The sequence below is a fragment of the Drosophila rhopaloa genome, unplaced genomic scaffold, assembly GCF_018152115.1.
Source record: "Drosophila rhopaloa isolate 14029-0021.01 unplaced genomic scaffold, ASM1815211v1 contig_47, whole genome shotgun sequence".
In the NCBI taxonomy this organism is placed as follows: Eukaryota; Metazoa; Arthropoda; class Insecta; order Diptera; family Drosophilidae; genus Drosophila; species Drosophila rhopaloa.
The window spans coordinates 3,851,540-3,875,891 of NW_025335142.1; the positions used below are offsets into that span (position 1 = coordinate 3,851,540).

The window sequence follows — 24,352 nt, forward strand, 5'->3', positions numbered from 1 at the left end:
GTTACAATAGCAGACAGATACCCGATACCAGACATAAATGCAGTTCTTGCACAACTGGGAAATAATAAAATGTTTTCTGTGTTAGATCTCAAAAGTGGGTTCCATCAAATTCTTTTAAAAGAAAGCGATATAGAAAAGACAGCCTTCTCCGTGAATAACGGAAAATTTGAGTTCACAAGACTTCCATTTGGACTGAAAAACGCACCATCTATTTTTCAGCGTGCCCTAGACGACATTCTTAGGGAACACATAGGGAAAATCTGTTATATTTATATCGATGACATAATTGTCTTCAGTCCAGACGCACAATCTCATTCAAAAAATTTAGATACAATATTTGAAACCTTAAATAATGCTAACATAAAATGCCAATTGGATAAATGCGAATTTTTCAAAAATAAAGTTGAATTTTTAGGATTTGTAATTTCAGATAAGGGAATAGAAACTAATCCAACAAAGGTAGAGGCCATCGCTAACTACCCCATTCCCAAAAACGTTAAGGAATTAAGATCTTTCCTTGGACTGTCAGGGTATTACCGACGATTTATTATGGGCTACGCTGCACTAGCAAAACCACTCACCACATTACTTAGAGGCGAGGATGGGAGAATTTCGAAGAAAGCTTCATCGAAGAAATCTATTCACTTCAACAATGAAGCCATTCAGGCCTTTAATAAATTAAAAAGCACCCTAATTTCAGAAGACGTAATATTACAATATCCAAATTTTAACGAGGAATTTGTATTGACAACAGACGCCTCCGATCACGCAATTGGAGCAGTACTTTCACAAAAAGACAGACCTATAGCTTTCATATCTAGAACACTATCTCAAACCGAAGAAAACTACGAAACGGCAAAGAAAGAAATGTTAGCCATTTCATGGGCAGTAAAAACACTTAGAGGATATCTCTACGGTGGAACCAAGGTTAAAATCTATACTGACCACGAACCACTTACACACGATTGTAATTGGAAGGGAGGGATAGCGATCAAGAGATGGAAATCATATCTTGACGAATATAATAAAGAATTACTTTATAAACCCGGAAAGGAAAACATAGTGGCCGATGCTTTGTCTAGGATCCCCATAAGCAACCAAATTAACTCATTAACAGCATCACAACACAGCGCGCAGAGCTCTGGTCATAACCTTATCCCCAGCGTCGAAGTACCAATAAATGCCCGACTACAAATTTACTATTCCGTTCCCCACCTTTCATAGACACGTTATAACTCGACCAGACTTTCAGAATATTGATCTTATTGAAATATTAAAAAAACATTTAAATCCGTCAATCCTAAATGGAATTTTCACATCAGAAGAGATAATGGGAGAGATACAGCGAATTTATCCGGAACATTTCGGATCCATTAAAATCAGATTCACACAAAATAAAGTAGAAGATTTGACAGAAGAAACTAAGCAGGAAGAATTAATATTAGAAACACATAACAGAGCACATAGAAACGCAGAAGAAAACAAAAACCAACTTGCAGAAAAATATTATTTCCCCAAAATGAAACAAAAAATAACAACATTAGTCAAACAATGCAGGGTATGTAAAGAAGGCAAATATGATAGACATCCCCCCAATCCAGAAATTAAAGAAACCCCAATTCCTGAATACCCTGGACACATAATCCACATTGACATATTTTCAACAGAAAAGAAATTAGTATTGACCGCAATAGATAAATTTTCCAAATTAGCACAGGCAAAAATTATAAAATCCAAATCCACTGAAGACATTAAAAAACAGTTACACGAAATAATATTCTACTATGGAGTACCCAAATTTATAGTAATGGATAATGAAAAAGCTTTTAATTCAGCATCTATTACCTTTATGATGAGAGATCAATTAAATATAACCATTTTTAAAGCTCCTCCCTACAAAAGTTCAGTTAACGGACAGATTGAACGATTTCATTCGACCCTTTCGGAAATAATGAGATGCCTTAAAACCAAACAAATATACAACACCTTTGAAGAATTATTAGACAGAGCCATTTACGAATACAATTACACAATACATTCAGTAACGAAGAAAAGACCATTAGAAATTTTTTTTGGCAGAAATATTAATACCGACCCAGAACAATATGAAAAAAGCAGGCAGGATAACATAGAGAAACTTAAACAAAAGCAATTAATAGATTTAGAAAACCACAACAAAGAAAGGAAACCTATAAAATCATATCTACCAGGACAAGAAATATTTGTAAAACAAAACACCAGACTAGGCTCTAAATTATCCCCACGTTTTAAAAAAGAAATTGTCAAAGAAAACAGGAATACAACTATTTTAACAGAAGCAGGAAGGGTAGTTCATAAAAGTAATATTAAAGGTAACTAAGTCCGAAAACTCCTTAGGAAATTTTTGTCCACGTCAGTCCGAAACAAAAAAAAACAAAAAAAAAAAAACAAAAATATAATAAATAAGATTACCTATAACGTTTACAGCTGTTGTCCGCTTGGGGTTATCAGTCCGTTCGTGAGTGATCGGCCCATAACCCTACAATACCGTTGTTTAATGAGACATATAATGATATTGCGTCGAGCTTGCAAACGCAAGTTAGACTTATGAAAGAAGAAATAGGAAACATTAAATTTGCAATACAATGGGCTAAAATTAACGTAATTAATACTCTTTTATTAAACGAACCTGAACTTAACGAAATAAATAAAATATCTCAAAAAAATAACATTACCTCGTTTTCAATTGAGGAAACACTGGAATTTGTTGATGTGTCTGTCTTACATAATAAAACAACCATAATTTACTTAATAAAAATACCTGAACTCGAACCAACTAACTATGAAAATCTTCTTTTAAAGCCTGTCATCAGAAACCAATTAATAATACATTTAGAAACTAAAGAACTTTTTATATCAAACAATGTAATACTAGGCCTACCCCATGATTGTAAAACTTCGAACTATGTTAAAATTTGTAAAAAAGGAAAAATTGTTAATTTAAGTAATTCAAAATGTATTTCAAAACTAGCTCAGGGAAAGGAATCGCTGTGTGATTATAGTAACTCGGACCACATTGAACCAATAGAGGAAATAGACGATGGCATACTACTCTTAAATGACTTTAACGGCAGCCTAATTTCAAACAATATTTCACATCAACTCAGAGGAACTTTCATGGTTACCTTTTTAAACGAAACTATAAATATAAATGGAAAAAATTTTACAAACAAAGAAAAAGTAATAATGAAACCCGAAATCCCACGAATTCAAATTACCCCATTGCAAGCACAACGCATTCAAATTCTGTCATTAGAAGCATTGGAAGCTCTACATATCAAAAATAGAAAGCACTTACAAACCTTACAGAATGATTCTACAATAAACCGAATAACCACAGTAACATTAATTTGCGCCATTGTTCTTGCATTGATCGTATTAAAAAACTGTATTCACAGAAAAGAAAAAGTAATCCTACATATTCAAGAACCGCCTCCACAAATTTTAAACAACAAAACTAATATTATATCAATTCCTAAAAAAATAATACCAGAATTTAATAATATTCCCTATTTCTAACACCTCTTGAGGACAAGCAGGTTTTTAAGGAGGGAGAGTTAATCACAGAAATATTTCTACATTTTTTCCGAGAAATATTGCAACATTGTCGATGGCAACATTGCAACATTTCAATACAACGGTCAAGAGCCCGAAAGTTCAATAACATAAACACGCCAAGAACCCCCAAGTTCAATAACATAAACACACGCATCCGGTCAGCAGCCACAGCGCAGTACCAAAATGCCGATTCTGCAAACCTTGCAGTTTCAGCCGCTCCACCAGAACTAGGCCACCGCCGCGGTCTCTTCCGCGACGTCGACGTCGCTGCCCCAACCCACAGCTTAGATCAGGGAATTTTTAAATGAATAAAATCAGTCTCAAATTGAACTCCGAATAAATCAAACGTTCAAAACTTATTTTTTGGGTTTTTATTATCCTGGAAATTAACTTACATGCGTTATCGCTGGACTGTGGCAAAAAAAGCGAAACAGTGTGATTTGGAACTGTTGGATTTGAATTTTGCCAAGTGACTAATCCGAAAAGAATTCTTATCAATTTGTTTATAGGAACTTATATTCGAAACCACTTAGGCCACACTTGATTGGGATTTAGCAGATAAAAGTAAACGCATTTAAGGCACTTTAAGTATCAACAAGAATAGAATCAAACTTCGGAATGCTGAAGTTGATATATATTTGCAGCGGCTTGGTTTTATTTGAGGTCAATTGCCTTGTGGATGTATATCTCCTAAGTTTGCTTACATTTTGAGATTGGGCTAAATTTACCATGCTTACATATTTCGTCCTCATAGTGTTCAGGATCACTAGCCGAGTCGATCTAGCCATGTCCGTCTGTCCGTCTGTCTGTCCGTATGAACGCTGAGATCTCGGAAACTATAAAAGCTAGAAGATTGACATTTTGCATGTAGATTTGAGGAGTTCCTACGCAGCGCAAGTTTGTTTCAAATTGTGCCACGCCCCCTCTGACGCCCATAAGCCACAAGCTGTGGCCACAGTCTTGATGCTATTATGAAAATTTTAATTGATATGTATTTGTTTCGTCAATACCTATCGATTCGCCTAATAAAAGTTTGCCACGCCCACTCTAACGCCCAAAAACCCATTAAACGCTTAAGCCTGGCTAGTACCTACATTTCCGCCATTCATGACGCCATTTAACGGATGACTTTGGAACAGCTGGCCAAGGTGCTCAACAGAGTCAACGTTAATTCTCGATAAGGATTTCTATTAAAGGAAATTCGATGGTTTTCATTTGTCAATACCGAACTATATCCCAAGAACTATGCAAACCAAATCAAGTTAGCCAAATTGGAGGTCTGAGTCAAACAATGGCGTATGTGTGTATGTATGTAAGCATATACATATTAAGTTGTTTAGCTGAGTAACGGGTATCTAATAGTCGAGGCACTCGACTATAGCGTTCTCTCTTGTTTTTTTATACAAATATCTAGTATTTTTTGGAAACTAATGGGATGAAATACAAATAGAGTTCAGATTTTGGTTAACAACCATTTTTTTCCATTTTTGTGTTTAACATACTTTACAGTAATAATAGAGAATTACCAAAATTCAATCTAAGAAGTATTCAATGATGAGTGCTAGAATACCACAAGCCCATGGAATATGATTAGGAATGGAATATGATTAGGAATGCTGTCAGCAATTTGCCGTGTCAGAGGTTTTTGATACCGCCCACTATGCAATTTTCTTGTAGGCCCCAACGCTCCTCCATTCCATCACTCAATCGAGATTTTGTTTGGCTTAAACTTAGTCTATTATTAAGGCCGAGGAGCGAGGTGTGTTATTATCCGGCAAATGTTAATGCCAGGCCTTCAACACCCGCATCTCATCTGCAACGCCACATCAATCACGGAGTGGAATAGGCATCGTCCAGAGAATTACATGCCCCTGAACAGAATGGACAATGGTCGGGAACCGAGAGTCACGGCTTTTAATGGGCTTTGTTAATCAATTGAAGTTGGGCATGGGTAGCTGACCACCTGATGGAGGAACAAAGGTCCGAACTTTGGCTATTTCTTGGTCGTTCTCGGGAATCCTTGCAGCTTTCCTAGGGCAGCTGTTCCACTTTGAGGACATTTCCTTTTCCGATCAGCCATCCCACCTGTCCGTCTCTGTTTGTTTGTTTTTGTGTGTCCGCCTGCCCTTGTTTATCAACTCGATCTGCCCGAAAAATAAGGGGAACCCCACTCCTCGGAACCGCTAAACATGTAATGACAACTTGCCGGCCAAATCCTTTGGCATGACATGTCAGAAAACTCAATTGGGCCAGGATCTCCCGCTTTTTCGCCTGCTTAGTCACGGGGACACGGAAAAAAAAATACTTTTTATATATATATTTCTAAACATATTCGTTTTTAAAAAAGAAGTTAAATAATAGCACTAATAAACTTGCGCTGCGTAGGAACTCCTAGAATCTGCATGCAAAATGCCAATCTTCTAGCTTTTATAGTTTCCGAGATCTCAGCGTTCATACGGACAGACAGACGGACAGACAGACGGACAGACGGACAGACGGACATGGCTATATCGACTCGGCTAGTGACCCTGATCAAGAATATATATACTTTATAGGGTCGGAAACGCTTCCTTCTAGCTGTTACATACTTTTGCACGAATACAATATACCCTTTTACTCTACGAGTAACGGGTATAAAAACAATAGTGATATTGAAAGTAATCCACTTCGTATCTTACAGTCCACGATTTGAAACTTTTTTACCATTACTCATTTTAATTCAACCCCGAATTCTAAGAATAATAAAATGAAACTAGCAAGTTAAAATTAAATAGAATAAAAATAAACTTCCAAAGGATTAACATGGTTTCCTGATTGACCTAAGGATATCAGGGGTCCTTAGTGATCTTAGTTTTTCTCAGTGCAACGGACGGCATGTTTTCCGCCTTTTAAAGTGGGCGTCTGCCGTAGGAGTTTGTAATTATGTTATTAAGGCTACCCCGCAGTAACCTCCGCCCATGTGCACACACTATATATGTCTGTAATTGGTCTCCGCTACCGTTCAGCCCCTTTGATGGACGTGGTGGCACTTGAGCCCCGTGGGGCAGGGACTAGGGAGGGGGGTTGCAAGGTGGAAGGGGTACTGGGAAGCGAAACTCACCTGCGTCGTGGTCGGCGTCGATGTCTGGCCGAGATGGCTGCCCAGGTGATAGGCAGCCGCTGTGGGACCGGGCGCAAAGTAACCGGGCGTAATGCCTGCAAGTGAAGCGAACAACAACGGGAGATGAGTTCAGTTTTCATTTTTCAGTTTTCAGTGGGGTTAAGGAAAAAGAGTTTACTACAATTATCACAGAGATGAAGTCACATTGGTCTGAATGCAGCATTATGGATTCATCTCATTATAAAATACGATAACTAGTTAAGTTCCTATTTTAAATTCCTAATTGAATATGTAATAGCTTTAAAACTTTGAAATATATTTTTAAGCATTTGAAGTTTTAAGAATTTGTTTTGACAAAAATACCTTTGAACAAATTTTTGAAAACATATTAATTATTTACTTAAAGTAAAGCTAAAGGAATACTCTACCTTAAATTTAAATTTACTTCGTGAAATACAAATTATTTGAAATTGGGTTAAAAATGAAAAATTAGTTTATTGGAATAAATGAACAAATTTCAAAATCAAAATCCACAAAAACATTTACTTTGACCAGCTTTTTTTTTTCCCGTAATCTTAAAATAAATATAATAATAGTAACTAGCTTACAAAAGGTAACAGACGGCTTAATATTTTTAGCAAAGCTTGACGAAGTTAAGAAAATGTATTTATAACATGTCTTAAAGATATATATCTCATTTGAATACAGTTCCGAAAGTAAGTTTTAACCACGGTGCAAAAGTGAGTTTTAACCACTGTGCATCTTTGGGCTTGAATTGCAGCTTCGTTTCGGCTCAGTTTAAAGTTGCTTTGGTGTGTGTTTAAAATAATTGCCACTCGAAATATTTGCGTTCTTTGTTCGGCCAACTCTTTCATTTCGTTTAAATAATAATTTTTCTTTCGGGGTCGCCATCGCCATTTAATTGGGCGCTGAATCAGCTATTTTACTTGGAAATGAGTGTGTCAGATCCGAAGAGAGAGTATCTACGGATCTGTTGGATGCCTGGAAGCCATTATCAATTGCCCTAAACGGTAGTCGTCCATCTGCTCTTCTGGCCTTTTGTGGCCAAGTTGATAATTACAGGCGCCGCTTATTCAAAGACTTCAGCATTTATTTCATTAATGGCGCTATGAATTTGATTGAGAGTCCAACCGAATCGGGATCTACCACCGAGCAATTAAAATTGCTTAGACAACAAAGTTTCCATCAACCGAAAAATACAATGTATTTATCTGAAAGATTTCTTTCTCTTCAACTCTTTGGCGATTTCAAGTAGCGACGGTTTCGGATGCCATCATCATTGTTATTATGATAATAGCGGATTAGGTAGTTGATCCATTGTTGTGGATCTTTTTGTAATGACCGGTTGCAGTAAACAAACGGAAGCCCAGTTTGGGAATTTTTGAGAAATACTCTAAGTGGAGTAGAGTTCATTTTATGAGAATATTTTTTTAAGAAAGTTTAGCTTTGAAGTAAAAATGATTGGATTTATTCAATATATTTCAAATGCAGCTTACATTAATCCTTTGGCAAAGTTCTCCATTAAATCTTTGTCATACACTTATGCTTAAGTAATTCCACAGTTGGCTGCACTTTCTGCTTTCCCAAATCCCTTTCTTTTCATAGAGTGCACTGATGGGGAAGCCACGAGCCAACTAAATAGACTAATTCGGTTTATTTATTACGCATTTCCTAGCATTTTTATTATCATTTCCGCTGGGCATAAATCATCCAGGTCCGTGAAGGGAATGGGTATGGAGAAGGAGAAGGACATGGGACTAACTTAAACCGAGAAAACTTGCGTTAAATTGAGGGCCCAGGCTCACGACCGGGATAACAACCGGTCGGGGTGAAAGACAAAAAACGTGACAAATGCTAATTTAAAACCTCCAACCAGCGGCAAAAACTACATACAACCACCCACTTCCACTCCCCGTTTCATGGCCATAGAAAATCATGAATGGAAACTTATGCTCCTGCTTATGGCTCATGTCTGATGGCTCTTCCCTGTCTGTCTGTCTAGCTGGCTTTCGTTCCCCCGATCCTCTCCTGTCACTCGAATGAGTTGCTAAGCCAGGATGATGACTTCACAGTTTGTCAGCCAGATGGGTGGTGCCATATTGCGGTTATAAAAGATTGCAGGACGTGAGTGGGGGATAGTTTTGGCATAGGCTGTTGGTAACCGTCAACCCCATACCCCCAAATCCTGGTTATGTCGTGTCAAATTTGCATTTGTCTTGAGTTTCTGCCGCTTGTTTCCATAAAACTCAATTATTGTTTTTCCTAGTGCTTTGCTTTAGGGTCTTTCAAGGGTTTTAATGGGAACTTTGCCTTTGAATTAAGTCAATTTCGGATTACTTCACCTCTGAAATGTTGTTCCTCAAAGATGTTTGTGTGTTTGAAAGTTGGTTTAATTTTATATATTTTGGATACGACCTAATAGGTTGGATATGCGTTTTTGAAATATTATTCAGCAAGTTGTATAGTCAACACTCTAAGTCCGATTATGTTCTTGGCTTAATTCTTAAAATAAGTTTTAAAAGAAAGAGGTGTTCTTTATTTTGAAAATTGTTTTTCCGCTTTCAAAAATAAATTTAAATTTCAAATATGTTAAAAATGTTACAACATAGGAAAAACATTTGAAGTATAATTTAAATTTTTTCAAATAACAGTATAATTTTTATATAAAGGACTTACCCGCTCTTAACGCTTCCACGGGCACAGATGGATATGGCATTGGATAGGGATAGCCATCGCGTCTTAGGGCTTTTGGCTTTCGTCGCGGTCGGTACTTATAGTCTGGGTGCTCCTTCATGTGCATGGCCCTGTGGAAATATTATCCTTCAATAGGTAATCCTGGAAAATACCCCAGTTTCGAACTCACCTCAAACGTTTGGCCTCATCGATGAACGGACGTTTCTCCTCCTCCGTGAGCAACTTCCACTCGGCACCTGGAAATCGGAATAATTCTCGTTAATACATTAGATACATTTGCTCTCGAGGCTCTTGTCCAAATCTGGCTGCAACAATTGGAGTGCACTCAGGAGAAGCTGTCGCACATAAGCATAATGCCGGGTCACCCCACCCAATACCCCAAAAACTTGTCGTCTTGTCTGTGCAAGAAGGATAACAGCAAACAATGTCGTTGTCAGTGGTTGTCTCCTGTCTCACTCTCCCCAGTCACTATCCGTCTCTTTCTGCCCCGCCATTGTTTGGGGTTCCCCCTTTCGTCGATCCAGTTCTGTGCTAACCCCAGCAGGTGGTTTTGGGTTTGCAATTTGGGTAGGTAGGGGTCACAGGAGGAACGTCGTTCTTGAGGGCGTAGGCCAGGATGTGTTTCCACACAGATACACGTGCCACACAGATACCGAACGGTACACAAGCGTAAGGACACATCCTATAAGTGGCACATGGGGTTGCTTTCGGGGAGCCAGGACATCCATTCTGGCTCTGGTTCGTCCATTGTGTGTTTGGAAATTGCAAATGTTTTTAAGTTAATGTAAAACGTTATAATGACATGTGTCATATGACGTCTGAAGAGGGGAAGTGGTGTCAAGGAGGGAATTTGACAATAATAAGGACCTTTCATCCAGTTGGGGAGTTTGCTTAAAGATGAAACTGGATTCGGTTGGCTGAGCAGCTTAACCATTTTGGTAGAATTCATAGAAAATTATGTCGGCTTCTTGATTAAGCTTTGCAGTTATTAATTAAAGGAAATTATGCCCCTGGATGACATTCTTGATTTTATTCAGAATATTGATTGTTTTCCTCCTTTTATTTATTTTGTCTAATAATAAAGATCTCAAATCTCTGAGATAATAAAATAAATTATATATATTATATCGATTATTATTATTCAAATTTCAAAATTGCATTTAGTTAAAGAAACTTTGAGAACGTGAAGTTCGAATTAAGTAAGATAGGGTACGAAAACTTTAAGATAAGATGAAAAAGGGGGTGCTTAAATATTCTAAGAGAATCATGATTTGGTGAGAACTTTTTCCTAAAATTTTTGTAATGATCTTTCATGAACAGCGCCTCAAGCAAACAATTGTAATTCCCTAATCAGCAAAGAAAACCGAAGAAAATGTTGACATATTGTAAGTGAATTAGTTGATGAATTGCTTGTAGTTTGAGTGTGTGTGTGTGTGTGGGGGCAAGTCGCTAATTAGTTATAACGTGTAATTTTAGTGGCTTGTCATGCGGACACAAAGCCAGAATAATGTCACATACACACTGGGCCACAAAGAAAGTCGCACACACACCGGAGGCATTGTTGTGACAGACAACGATGACAGGGCCAACTGGAAGTCTCTTCTTGGCCAAGGAGGCAACGAATCGAGTGTCACAGCCAGACTCGGACTGAGGCCCACACAGGCAACGAAAACTATAACAATAAGGCCAATACAAAAGCTCAAAAGGAGCCTCCACCTCCCATGTTCACTTCCACTCCCACTTGCACCCACTCATAATGGTAAAATACTAATTTATAGATACATTGACAGAGCCAAGGGCCCAACTGGCCATCAAATGAGCAACTCTCCTTCTGGGGACGACACCTTCGAGAGAATGGATCGCAATGTGGATGTGGATGTGGGAAGAAAGGTGGAAGGGAAAGGCACCCTGGACATAATAATAAACAAGACAGCAGCCGATGGAAATGGGGGGCATACTCGCAGATACAAGTTGAGCAGTTGAATAAACTAGACCCACAAAAGGATGACAATGACAATGTCTATGTTTGCCCAATGTCTATGTCGTTGGCGCCCCTTGGCCAAACACCAGTCACTCCAAACGCAGCCCGAGAATTTCCTCCTCTCCGGCTGGTTGACCGGCTTAATAATTGATACGAAAAACAAGTCAGGCACTTGGCAGTTGCGAGATATTTCCGAGACTCTTTCTGGTACAATTAACAAGTTTTTCCGGCCTGGAAACGTTGCACGTTCGCCTAACCCACAGATCAAATATTTGACCAGCACCAGTTGCAGTTAACAGTTTTTGTTGGCATTTATTTTTTTTTCAACTTGAGTCTGCAGTTACACTTTCCACTCATTCGGACAATCGGGCTACTTATGGGATTACTTCGCTTCTGTTCTGGTGGGCTCTCATTTTGGGGCCCACTCATAACGCGGTCAGAGATTAACTTGTTTGCCCAGCAATTTATCGGTATTTCGTGGAGTGTTGGGAGTTTTCTCCCTTTTCCGTACCCTCTCCTTGACCAGTTAAAATCTGGCTTATTTGCTCGGCTTTTGTTAGGGGAAATCGTGAGAAAAAGTCTTAAGCTCTGGCTAAAATAAAGGCTGAGAAATTAAGGTCTAGCCTTTTCTTCTTACAAAGGAATTCAGGATATGAAATAAATATTTTTCTACTTTGGGTTCGGTTTTCTTGATATTTAAGTGATATAATTAACGACTGCTGCTTTGTTAATTTGAGCGATAAGTCAACATTAAGTTTATAAAACATTATGAAAAGTAAAGGTAAATGCAATACTACTAATGGGTACTCAAGAACATAAAATGTTTTAGAAAGAAAATATCATTAGCTTGAAAGATAAAAACTGCAGCTTTTAATTTAACAAGATGTTAGGATTTCAGCTTGAAGAGTAACTCTTAGAAAAACAAAATAGGCTTAGTTCTAAGTATGCAAACAAATTTCATTGTTTTTCTAATGTAGCTAAATTATAATATAAAAGTGAAAAATAAATCAGTTTTGGTCTTTTCACGTGGTATTTAAAATATTTATGGCATACTTTAAAGAAGTATTGTTTGGCTTAGGGAGTTTAGCTTGGCAATTACAATTTCTCGGATTCGTGATACCCTTATACTTTGCGAATATTGGGAAGTGCTTTGTTTAAAATTTCATAAAATCGCCCTGAATTTTTTGGTTTCGCCTTACAACAGCGCCAACCTGTCAGTAGCAATGCCAAGTTGCGTCGTAACCTTCACGCCCACTCCTTACCTACTCCACACCCACAAATACCCCCACACCCCTCACCTGCGTGAACTCCTTTCGAAAGCTTTTTCCAATTGCAAACTAATCAATTGTTTGCATTTTATTGAGCAACAAAAGGTGATCGAGGGGGTGGGAAAAGGCTTGAGTTCGACCTTTTGTGATTGTTTTTTTTTTATTTTTTTATCCTGCTTCTGCTCCTTGGGCCTATTGTTCCGCCGGGTCTAACGGCCCATTCATCCATCTCTCCTCAGCTTTGTCTGCTATTATTAAATATTCCCGCAGGGGCAGCAGCAGCTTTGATTAAAAATAAAGCACATTGCCGATTCGACAGGTTTTTCAATTATTTGTAAAATACAAAACACGCCAGAAAAGACTCTTCGAAAAGCATGAGCATTATTGTTTTTGTTGTTGTTTTTGTTGTTGCTGTCGCCTTTTGTTTGTTGCCGCTGCTGTTGGTAATTCAAATTTCCAGACAGTAATTAATGACAGTTACAATTTCAATTAAGCCCGCGCAGAGCACAGAATTGTTTTCTATAACATTCACTTTTATTTCATTTTACCCACTCATATACAACAATTTTTTGCAGCCTTTGTGGGCCTTTATTTTTTGTTTGGCGAATAAAATAAATGGCAACGCCACTGGCGACGGCGTCTGAGGCTGAAGAGCCTCTCCACTGTAGCCAGTCTATGCCGCCCTCTCGCTCGTACACGCACGCCCCGTCTCTTTCTGCCGCCCTCCGGCCATCTCTATCGCACTGTGGTGAAAAAGTAGCTTTCGCGCCGCCATTTTTTGTGGCGCCTTTGTTTATGCCACAGTTATTTTTCCTCCACTTCCGCCTCCACTGCCATCATCTTGTGGCCTTTTTGTGCTTTTTCTGTTTGGCAATTCCTCATAATAAGCGCGGCCTTTGTCTTCGTTGAATTATTCATTTAATTGAATGTTGGCTTAACTTTTTCAAGTGCAAAAACTTTGACATTTTGTGTAAATGTGGCAAATGTTTGCCTTTACTCTCCTTCTTTTTCTTTTTCCATTTTTTTTTGTTTGCATTGTTTATTTAAATAAATTGGTTTTGTTTGGCATTGTGGTGTAATGAAAGTTTTGAAAATTGTCCTCGAGATTATTAATGGCACAGAGTAAGTGATAAGTAGAGTGAAAGCAGCCGTGGATTAAAGCTGGGGAAAAATTAGCCTTAGGGAGATTAAAATTTAAGGCTTTTTGAGCTGTTATTTATTATTATACTCTTTTTAGAAGACCACTCACAAAATAATTATCATTTCAAGACCTGAAAATGGATACACAATTTGTAGAATGTGTTATTAAGTCTTTACAATGACAAAAAACATTTTAATAATTCTTGAAAGGGAAAACCAAAAAAGTTAAATACATTTCATGTAAAGGACAGTCTTCGCACTGGCGGTCATACCTTTTATCAACCTGGTGGCTGCCAATTCTGTTTTTCCCCAACCTGTCCTAGTTCCACCTTTGCCACAAAAGAATTTTCCGAGCTCCACCCCCTCCCCCCGAGTTTTTCCCGACCGCTCTAAACAAACTTAACAAAGACTGCAACTGACAGCAAATATTACTGAAAGAGAGAAGACGAGCGAGAGGAGCTGTCAATTCGCATAATGGATTTGCCAAAAAGCGGACTAAAAAGGAAAATGTGAAAGGCGAACAAAAGCTTTCAGCTCGACAATATCAACAACAACAGCAGCGGAGGAAAAAAATCGAAGGAAAATAATTCGAAATTCAAGTTTGCTTCTAAATTGTATTTAAGTTTGCTGGCTCCCATCGATATGTTTACTTGAACTCTTGGCATTGGAAAAGAACGCTAAATGGATGTACAATACGGAACGGCTTATAAGGAGAAAGGGGGTGCTCCAGGGAGATGGGTGGAAAACTCCCCCCAGGAGCAAAACCCTTTTTGTTCGCATCCTTCAGATGCAGCGAGTTTCCCTGTTGTTGCTCTTTGGTTCGCTCAACTGGATGGCAAGTGAGTCGCATTTAATTTGCTTTTGTTTCGGCGCAAACAATGGCTAAATAAAAAAAATGCAAGAAAAAGTCATTTAACGAGTGCTTGACTGGTGGAGTTCACCCAGGGGAAACCCCGTAGAGTTTTATTAAAAAATTGCACAAAACGCAGGACTAAATTTTCAGAGTTCAGATCGATAATGGCCAAGATGAGTTTGTCTTTTGGTTTTGGTTTTTTGATTTTTTGTTATCACTGTTATGACAGCAGCCACTGATTAGTCCCCCAATCTATATAGGACTCTCATCCAATATGCATGAGCTGATCGAAAAAAGGTAGTCCTAAGAACTGGCATTGTTATGCTAAAGAACTTGCCTGCCGACTGCCACGTGTCGAGTGTCTGAAAGTTGGATGGAAATTCAATTTACTACGACGAGTACAGTGAGAAAAAAAATACTTAAGTTCCAGAACTAAGTCAAGGAAACTATTGAATACTTAATTTCTGAAAGTATTTTTTAGAGTCCATTTAAAATGGTTATGTTCGATTTGATCAGTCAGTGAATTATGGTTATTAACAGCTCAAGAAGACTTTAAAGATATAAGTGTCCGAATCGAATGTATTAATGTTTCATAAACATTTAATATTGTGTCAGCAGGGACACCATTTTTTATATAAAAAAATTCTTTAAATGGCTTATAATTTTGTCATATTTTAAAAAAATTTGGAGAAAGTTAACGATTAACACAAATTTATAGAGGTGACAAATATAAATATTTTTCTTAAAATCGAAGGGCTTCTAGTTCGATTTTTTAATGAGTTTCAAAAGCTAAATACAAAGCTTAATGCCAGTTTCAACATTTAAAAACCACATCTTGAGATCCAGTTTTTGAAATAAAAACTTTTTTTGAATAAATGATTAGTTATTTAAAGTATTTTTTTGCAGTGAGCTGTCTGAAAAGCTGCATACCGAAAAGACTCGAGACCCAAAGACCCGATAAGACTTGCGTGGGATTATCCGACGACGCTCTGAGCCCTCCGAAAATAAACTACTTAACTTTGCAACTAGTTAAGCGGGTGAGAGACAAAGCCGGCCAACAGCCGACCGTGATTTGGCGAATCAAACTTAATCGGGTGGGTGGTGCAGGAGTTGGGTGCTGTGTGGGCAAGGTCGATGCCAACACCGAACCCCTTCTTTCGGAGTAATCAACAGCTTCCTGCGCCGCTCTTCCTGCTCATTGTTTGACAGCCGCTTGTCACTTTTGACAGTCGCGTTGAGTGGCGGGTGTTTTTGGTTTGTCATTGCCATTGTACAGTTGGGTATTACGTTGATTAGTTTAACTTGCATAAGAGATAGAGATGGAGATAGGGAGGAGTGAGTGGGCGCGAGAGATTGGCAGGTCGTGTGCCGCATTTTAATTTCGTTTTGTATTTGCCCCATCCTTTGTCCGCAGATTATACACATTTCGAAAGAAACGTTGCCACCAGATAACCGAGACTTTCGTGGCTTGTGTTACACAAAACACACACAAAAGGAGAAACTGAAGTGAGCTTGGCTGGGACTTAAATAGTTTGTTTGTTCTGGAAATAACAGCTTCGAGGAGGCAATTGAGTCACTCATGGATGGCTGGGTTTTCTTGAACAATGTTGGTGGCATTCTGCTCCAAGACGGCAATCCGGAAACCCAAAAACTAAATAGATCTTGCAATACAATATGTAACAATAGATTTATTGTTTACACAAAACCATTTATAAATCCAAGCTATGGCACGAGATTGGCTTGCCTTTAAAATAAAAATCCTTATTAACAACTTTAATGGCGGATTTAATTTTAATTAATGAAGATTTTCCATAAATCTTCTTTAATATCCCACTCTTAATGACCAAGTTTTGTGTTGAATCTTTAAAAAACTCACCCAGCCTTTTGGAAATCTCAGAATTGTGCATTTTGGGATTATCCTGAGCTATTTTGCGCCGTTGAAGACGCGACCAGACCATGAATGCATTCATTGGACGTTTTATGTGCTCCTCGTTCTGGCGCTTCGTTGTGTTCTGGATCATCAGACTGAAGAAGACATCGCTGCAGGATAAAATGAAAGAGGCCTTAGTTAGTTACCAAAAATGTAATACAACAAAATATACCACAGAAGCTCAAACAATTTGAAAATGAATTGAGGACGAAGAAAGATAAATTTTAAATTTAAAATCAGTCAATTAATACGGCAAATTAATGTGACCATTTAATTTTTCGACCACTTGCTTGCATTTTTTATTACTTGGGATTTAAATTTTAGTTGCTAAAAAGAGACATTATATTTTTACAACAAAATTATTTAAGTTAATAGTAATGGAATTTTTTTAAAGTTTTAATACTGCACAATTTTATTGCATATCATCTTCTTTAATCCCAAATTAAGCTTTGCAAGAGATTAAACAAATAAACAATAAAAATGATAATCCGACGGAAAGCTACGTAGCTTTGGCCTAATTGTGCAATAAATAATTCAATAAAAAATACATGTATAAAAATGAATATTGTTTAACAATAAGAATTTAATTACCTGGCGCTACTGCCGCTGTTCATGAGGCTGCCCATATTCTGGTGCAGATTGCTGATGGGCGACGCCTGCGAATTGTGGTGCAGGTGGGCGGCTGCTGCGGCGGCCATCACGCTGCTGGATGCTGGAGCACTGTGGTGGCTATTGGCTGCCCCACCGGCCACTGCACCGCCGGCCGAACCACCGGATCCCAGCTGGGAACTGCCGTTGCTGTGGGGCTGGTGGCTCAGCGACTGCGACTGGCTGTGGTGCGAGCCCGAGGACGAGGACACCGCCGGCTGGCTCTGCTGCTGCTGCTGACCCGCCGAGTGGTGCTGGTGCAGCTGCGAGTGGTGGTGCGCCAGGTGGAGCGCCGAGTGGGGATGCAGGCCCAATCCTGTGGAGCCGTTCGGCGATCCGTTGCTGCTGTTGCTGCTGCACGGGTGGTGCTGGTGCTGCTGCTGGTGCTGCGGCGACTGGTGGGGGTGGTGGTGCTGGTGGGCCAGCGACAACTGCTGGCCGTGCAGGTGGTGCGAGTGGCCGAGGCCCTGGTCGGAGTGCTGCTGCTGCTGCTGCTGATGCACTGCCGCCGCCAGTTGGCCGAGGTGGTGCGATCCGCCGCCGGAGCCCAGGTGAGTCTGCAGGGGATGAGCGAGCGAGAGGCCGGTGAGCGACAGGTGCGTGGACAGACGTTCCATCATATCGCAGACGGAGCCGGGCTTCCTCGGTGCCTCAATCTGTGGCCCTCGAGCCGGCGGGCGGACTGGGTGGTGCTGGATCTAGTGGTGCTGGAACTGGTGGTGGTGAGAAGTTTTAGATGCGTCGAGCTGGAGAATAAAGTGGGCATTTTTGAGATAATTTAAACAATTTAATAATGATAATCTTATAATACTATAACTTAAGTCATGAGGAATATAGGATTTTAATAAATATTTTAAACATTCGAGTTTATCATTAAATAATAAGTATTGCCTTGCAATTGTCCAAAGGGATATGGTATTTTTGGGTCAAATTTGAATCACAATAATTACAAAGATAGATATTTTCTTCAAATTGGCTAATTCCTTCTAACCAACTTTATAAATTGTTTAACGAAATGGGATCAATTAGATTATTAACGATGGCTTCCAAAGCTAGTATCTCAAATGCTTAATATTCCATAGATCACAAAAATCCGAATCTATTTAAGTCCAATATGCTTGTGTTTTAAATAAATTTAATAGCAACGAAATGAAGATTTAATAATTTAAATAGTTCGACTTCAGTTTATGGAAATAAACTAATATAAAAATTATAAGGCAAAATATCAATTAGTTATGACATTCTGAAAAATGTTTACCACATTCGTAATTCCGCTCTACCAAACACCTAGCCTTTTATTCTGCTATTTTTCTAAACATCTGGCTAACCTAATGGCTTGGAATTTAAGCTGACCAAAAATGGGCAGTAAACCTCCTCTAGTTGAGACCACAGTCCAATCTATGCAAATAACCACTGCAGATGACACATTTGCCGAGGATAATGCGAGGCAAATAGCAGGCCATATATGTGAAGTCGCACTTATTTCAGGCATATGTCTCCGGCACACCCGCACTCGGTTGTCCTCGATGTCCTGCTCAGAAGGGCGAGGAAGAATCCCAATCCGAATGCGAATGCGAATCCAAATCCGAATCCGAAAGGGACCATTAAACAAATTGAAAGCGTTTAGCCGGACGCTGGCTTCTTGACCCTTTTCCCTGCCTCACCGTATTTAACACGTTGCCGAAGGAGATGGAGATGGAACCGGAACGGGGTCATCAAGTGGACCACGTAAATCCCGCTTATAATGCACGCACATGTGGAATTGAAAGACCCAGAATTGAAGCCTATCAACCGACACATGACCAGCCCATCCCAGCGTGTTCAAAACAAGCGGCTTGGGTGCAAAATAAAGTACACAAAAATGTAAAATGGGAAAGAAATGGGTTTGAAGTGCCCCGTCGCATAATGGAAAGGATGGACGACGTCGTAGTAGTCGTCTCATTTTAAGGGTTGACATTTGGCCAAACACAATGGGCCACAAAGGAGGAGAGGAGTGAGAGGTTTTTCGAGTCCAATTCCGGTCGAGTTGAGGTGGCAGCCGCCAGCGCGGCTCGCAAGTGGGTTTTGGGCCAGGAGTCCACGACTCCACTCGCATTGTTTTTTTTTGTCCCCGAAGAATGGGCCTCAGACGACATACTTTTAAGAGCTCGAATCAATTAGTTAATTGATTAACAATGCCCCATTGGGCAAGGGGTCACGGGGAGGGAGGGAGGAAACGTCTGCAAGTTGTCGGCAAGCGAAAACAGGAATAATTAATATTATAATTATTTTTGGGTGGGTAGTCAGCTAATTAGAGTCGATTGGGTGTGGTATGAAGTCCTTGCTTTGGGCTCTCTTAATATTATTCAATGATTTTCAAGTAGAAAAGTTTAAAGAAGTATTCACATACAATATTTATATATTATAATTAAAATTTATTATGAACGAATAAAAAGGAAACTAAACTAAACTAAACTAAATTAAAAAAGTATACAATTTGGTTGTTTACCTCTGAATAGATACTTTTTATACATATTCATTTATAATCACAAGCTATTAATTATAGATTAAACAAAAGCTTACGAATTAAACGAAATACAATCAGACTCCGAACTCAGCATTGTAAATTAGACAGATCCTAAAAGATTCATGAAATTAAACCCTAATTAAGCAAAGATTAATCTTTTAACAATGCAAAAAAATGTAAATAAAATGAAGTCGGGTAAAAGCCATGGCAGCTAACTTTAGTTTATAACTTTAAGCTTACAGTTTATAAATAAATAAATAAACATATTAGCGGGAGCACATAATAAATAAAAAGTTGACAAAAGTTGTTATTATATTAAAATGTATCTGTTTTATAAAACGAATTGCTACTCGAAATGTGTTCTTTATTATTTAATTGTTTGGCAATCAATGTTTACTCAGTAAAATTATGGAATGATACAAAAATAAATTTTTTTGGGGGACTTTTATCGACCTTGGATATAATATGTTCTATATATATACTGGTGTTAGCTTAAATTTATTTTTGGCTTAGGCAAAAAAAACAAATTTCAATGAGAAAGCTGTTGCCTCAAATATTATTAATCATTTATAAGTAAAAGATATTGTAATTTATTTTAATCCATTTTTTTTTCAAAAATTGTTGGCTTTATTGACTGACCAACCCTGGGTTAAGGCCATTCATCTTTATCTGTCCAATTCGACTGTGTTTTCCCTGCTGCCATATTCCGCAGTATCTTTACTTTTTGGCCGTGTTCATTGGCATTCCTGGCCATGCAGCACTTCGTGGCCAATAACTTGTGTTGGGCTATGCGAGGCGACATCTGCACTGCTTCCGGGCATTACCACTTGGTGTTAAAGTAAAAATTGCCAGGCATGCGTATTAAGCATGAAATTTATTTAAAAGAAAAAGAGGAGCTGAGTGCGGGGAGCCCAGGGACACGCATATTTGTAATCCTTATGGAGTGCAAACAAATTTCTGTGTTGTCAAGTTGCCTTACTTATTTCTGCTCCTCTTTTTCAGTTCGGTTTTTGAGTTGATGCACAGGGAAAAAATATTCCTACATCTGGCCAATAAGCTATTTACCCAAGTGGCTTTGATCCGTGGCAAAATGAAAATAATATGTTGTATTATAACAAAATGTCTAGAGATTTAAAGGTGAATTATTTTTTCTAAGATCAAGGCATTTATGATACAGCATTATTGACCCCTGATAATATACATTTACTTGCTTGTTTGGGTTGGTTTAATATGTTGTAGTTATTTTATAATAAAATAGTAATAAGTCTAAAAGTGATATTACTATTTTGTAATTATTTTGTATCAACTTGACAACATTGAGATCATTGAAATAGTAAAAATTGCAATAAAAATGTAAATGACAATGTAGACCTGGCATTTTTTCTCAATGTGGTGCAGTGTGGCAGTTGCATTTTCTGTTGCACCACAGGGCCACCACCCGATTCGACGGTTGCACCACCAGCTGTGCACAAATTGCACTCCAGATATTTTTATTTGCTGTGAATATGCCACTTCCTCTTGATTCACTTCTCTATATAGAGGTGGATAAAATGTTTCTTCGATATTTATTTGTAACGGAAATGTAACCGTTAAGCCTAAGAACGTGGGTCTTTTCAGGGTGTTAATCTAGTAGCCTTAATAGATAACCCACCAGATACTTTATGGGCGCATCTTTCTCATGCAAATCGGCTGCTGAGCCGCTCTTCTGTATCTTCGTATCTCAGTAGGAGTAAAATTAACCCGCTGGCCACTTGAGTTTCGGGGGCCATACAGACCCACTCGTCTTAACCCCCGTCCAAGTTGGCCTTGTTGTTGCTGCCTCTCGTTCATTTGTTCATCCGTTTGTTGGTGTGTCAAACAAGAATTATGATCGGCTTAGCCACATGCTGAGCCCGATATCTCCCCCCCAGCCAGATTCTTCTCCCAGAGGAGTCTCGCGGTCTGCAGTCTCCAGTCTACCAGTCTTCCAGCCTTCCAGTCTTCCAGTAGGGGTCTCAATACAGGTAGAGCTTTAAGTGTCTCCACTTTGTGTTGAAATGTATCGCAGATACACAGGGTTTCTTCAGTCCGTCCCAGCAGCCAGCCTCCATTCAAAAGTGTCGTCTTGGCCGCCCGCTGGGATCGGATCTTCTCAGGGCCCTAAGCCGCTGGGCCCCCTAATGTTTGTAATTAAGAACTTTCACACTCGCAACAATCGCCTCGTAAACGTACGAGTATCTCGATTTCCCCTCATTCCCCCGAAGGTTTAGTGTCAAGTTCGTGCCAAGGGCAATGAAAAAGAAAAGATACAAAGTCAGCCACAGATACAGATGCTGCCTTATACAGCCGAATATTAATTAGAATTCTTTGCCAAACTCTTCATTGGATTGAAATTTTGTATTTATTTTTTAGCAAATTTAATAAGCAAATACGATAATCAAGACAATGCCGAAAATATTTGATCGACATCTGGTCGCAAAATATGTTCACAAAACTCTGTTTGCTCAATTGTGTTTTTTGTGTGGAGGTCCAAAGTCGTTTGCTATACATGAAGAGGGCACGTCACATTCAATTCCAATTGTTGTCACAAATTTTGTGCAAATATTAATAAACATACTTTGTTTTCCTCTACTTCTGCTACTTTTATTTGCTCTATTTGCGTCATTTCCAATTCTCTGAGAGTTTTGACTCTTTGTATTGCTGCTTTTCACATTCCTTGAGTCGGTTTTCATTTATAGTTCGAAATTAAGTTAACCAAACAACTTTGAATGCCTCTCGGAGAAAGAAAAAGAGTTCGCTTTAATTCAAGTGGAAGATCGAAAGCAAAAGTAAACACACCTCGAGTGGGGGCATAAAGATTCCGACAATGATTTGGCAGAAAATCAAAAGAGGAAAATCCTGAAATTATCCAAACAATAAAATCTGTTGATTCTTCTTGTATCTTGGGCACTCAGACTCATTTTGTGGAGCTCTCTCCATGTTTACCTAATTGATGGTCAAGAAAAGTTGTTCAAATTGCGTTCTGAACGGCAATGAGTTGGATATAAAGGTGAAGGTTTTTAATTGATTTTCTACATGTGATTTAATTTGGATTACTATTAATTTAGTTATAGAACCTTACCTTAACAACTTATTATAACAGGACTCCAAGAGTTTAATAAAATTAAAGGTATCAATGATCTATAAATAAAAATAAAGTAAAACTATTCTTTGTTTAAAAACAAACGCTTTTGAAACAAGCTTAATTAAATGTTAATAATTACATTTTAATATAATCAAAACTTTCATGAGACTTTTATATGACGATATATATATTTCCAGATTGTTACCTTTAATCTAAGTTAAGCTATGGAATTTGTCCCAAAAATATTAAAATATACCTCAAAAAGTTCTGCATTTCCTTTGAATTTTCCGTTTCCCGGCGATTGGAATCAAATATTCGATTGGAGCATATATGCGGAATATACTACCGAATCATCTGGATAATATTTATTTATGGTTTGTTGTTGTCGTTTATGGATTCCACTTTCCGAGCTGCCATAAAATGTTGAATTTGTTGACTTTTATGATCTTGAGCTGTTTCGTAACCGAATCTGTTTGACGAACACTTTACAAATGGGATATCACTAGTTTATGTTGATTTGTGTTGTTTGGTTTCCATTCATTGATAAGATACTTATACTACCTCCGATTCTTTTGATTCAACAAAGAATGAAGCTTGTTTAAGTTGAAGTTTAACGAGAGAAATAAGTAGCTTAGGATTTCACAACTTTATGGTGGAACCTTAGCTGGATTTGTTTGTTTTTTAAACGCTTATACTTTATTTTGATTTGAATTTTTGTTTGTTTTGTGTGAGCACTTAAAGGGGCGATCAAATTTGATATCAGATGAGCACTGTTTTGGGTTATGTTTTATTATTTTTATAAAAAGTTTTTATTTGTTTCACTTTTACTCTGCAATATTGCCGTACAAAAGTTTGTTTATGTTTTTTGGGCAATAACTTTTTGTTATTTTTTTACTTTTGCGGTTATCTGTTATTTTTGCCGTTTCTTGTGAGGGGGCTAAAACCGTCGCTAGCTGTTGGCTGATCGGCTCTTCTTGGCCAAGTTGGCTGTTGCTGCATCTAAGCGCGCTTTGGCGGCTATTCAACGGATCCGTTCCGACGCGTAACTAAAAACTTGGCGCGCGCTCTCTTCAAAAACATACACGAGCCAAAAAACGAGTCTTATCCCCCTTGTCTAAAGGGGCGGGGGCGTGGCAGGTGGGGCGGTGAGACAGCTGCTATGTAACCGTTTTGCTCCACACAAAACACAAATCCTCTCTGCAAAAAGCTTATGTTCTCTCGCTCGCTCTGCTTAAAACTTTTTTCCGGGAGCTTTCTTTCTTATTGGTTTGTTAAATGTTTTTATAAAGCCTGTTTATAAAGAAACTACATCCATAACAACCCAAAAAGTGAGAGCCAAAATGGCTTGGTATTAGTAAGAGAGAGGCCAAACAACCAGGTGACATTTCGTTAAGGAATTGGTAAAAAACAAGGAAAAAACCGAACCACTATGTGCAACAGAGACAAAGAATGTCAGACAGAAAGGGACGGTCCATCTAGAGGGAGGGCAGTGAGCACGAGCAGGTGTTGCG

At 38.5% G+C, this 24,352-nt stretch overlaps 1 protein-coding gene across 2 annotated transcripts in view; it reads right to left on the minus strand.

Moving 5' to 3' along the window:
- Positions 1-23,874, minus strand: part of LOC108050671 (putative transcription factor SOX-15) — a 31,938-nt gene extending 8,064 nt beyond the window's left edge. Inside the window, exons 1-6 of one of the 2 annotated variants that reach the window (XM_017132452.2) lie at positions 23,098-23,874; positions 17,176-17,945; positions 16,531-16,694; positions 9,582-9,648; positions 9,395-9,522; positions 6,698-6,792 (exon numbers count right to left, since the gene is read on the minus strand). In XM_017132452.2, coding sequence (XP_016987941.1) covers positions 6,698-6,792; positions 9,395-9,522; positions 9,582-9,648; positions 16,531-16,694; positions 17,176-17,852 — 1,131 coding nt within the window. In that variant the 5' untranslated portion in view covers positions 17,853-17,945; positions 23,098-23,874. Of the gene's footprint in view, positions 1-6,697; positions 6,793-9,394; positions 9,523-9,581; positions 9,649-16,530; positions 16,695-17,175; positions 17,979-23,097 lie in introns of both variants that reach the window. The other variant, XM_017132450.2, reaches the window with a different exon arrangement.
- Between the last annotated feature and the right edge of the window lie 478 nt (positions 23,875-24,352).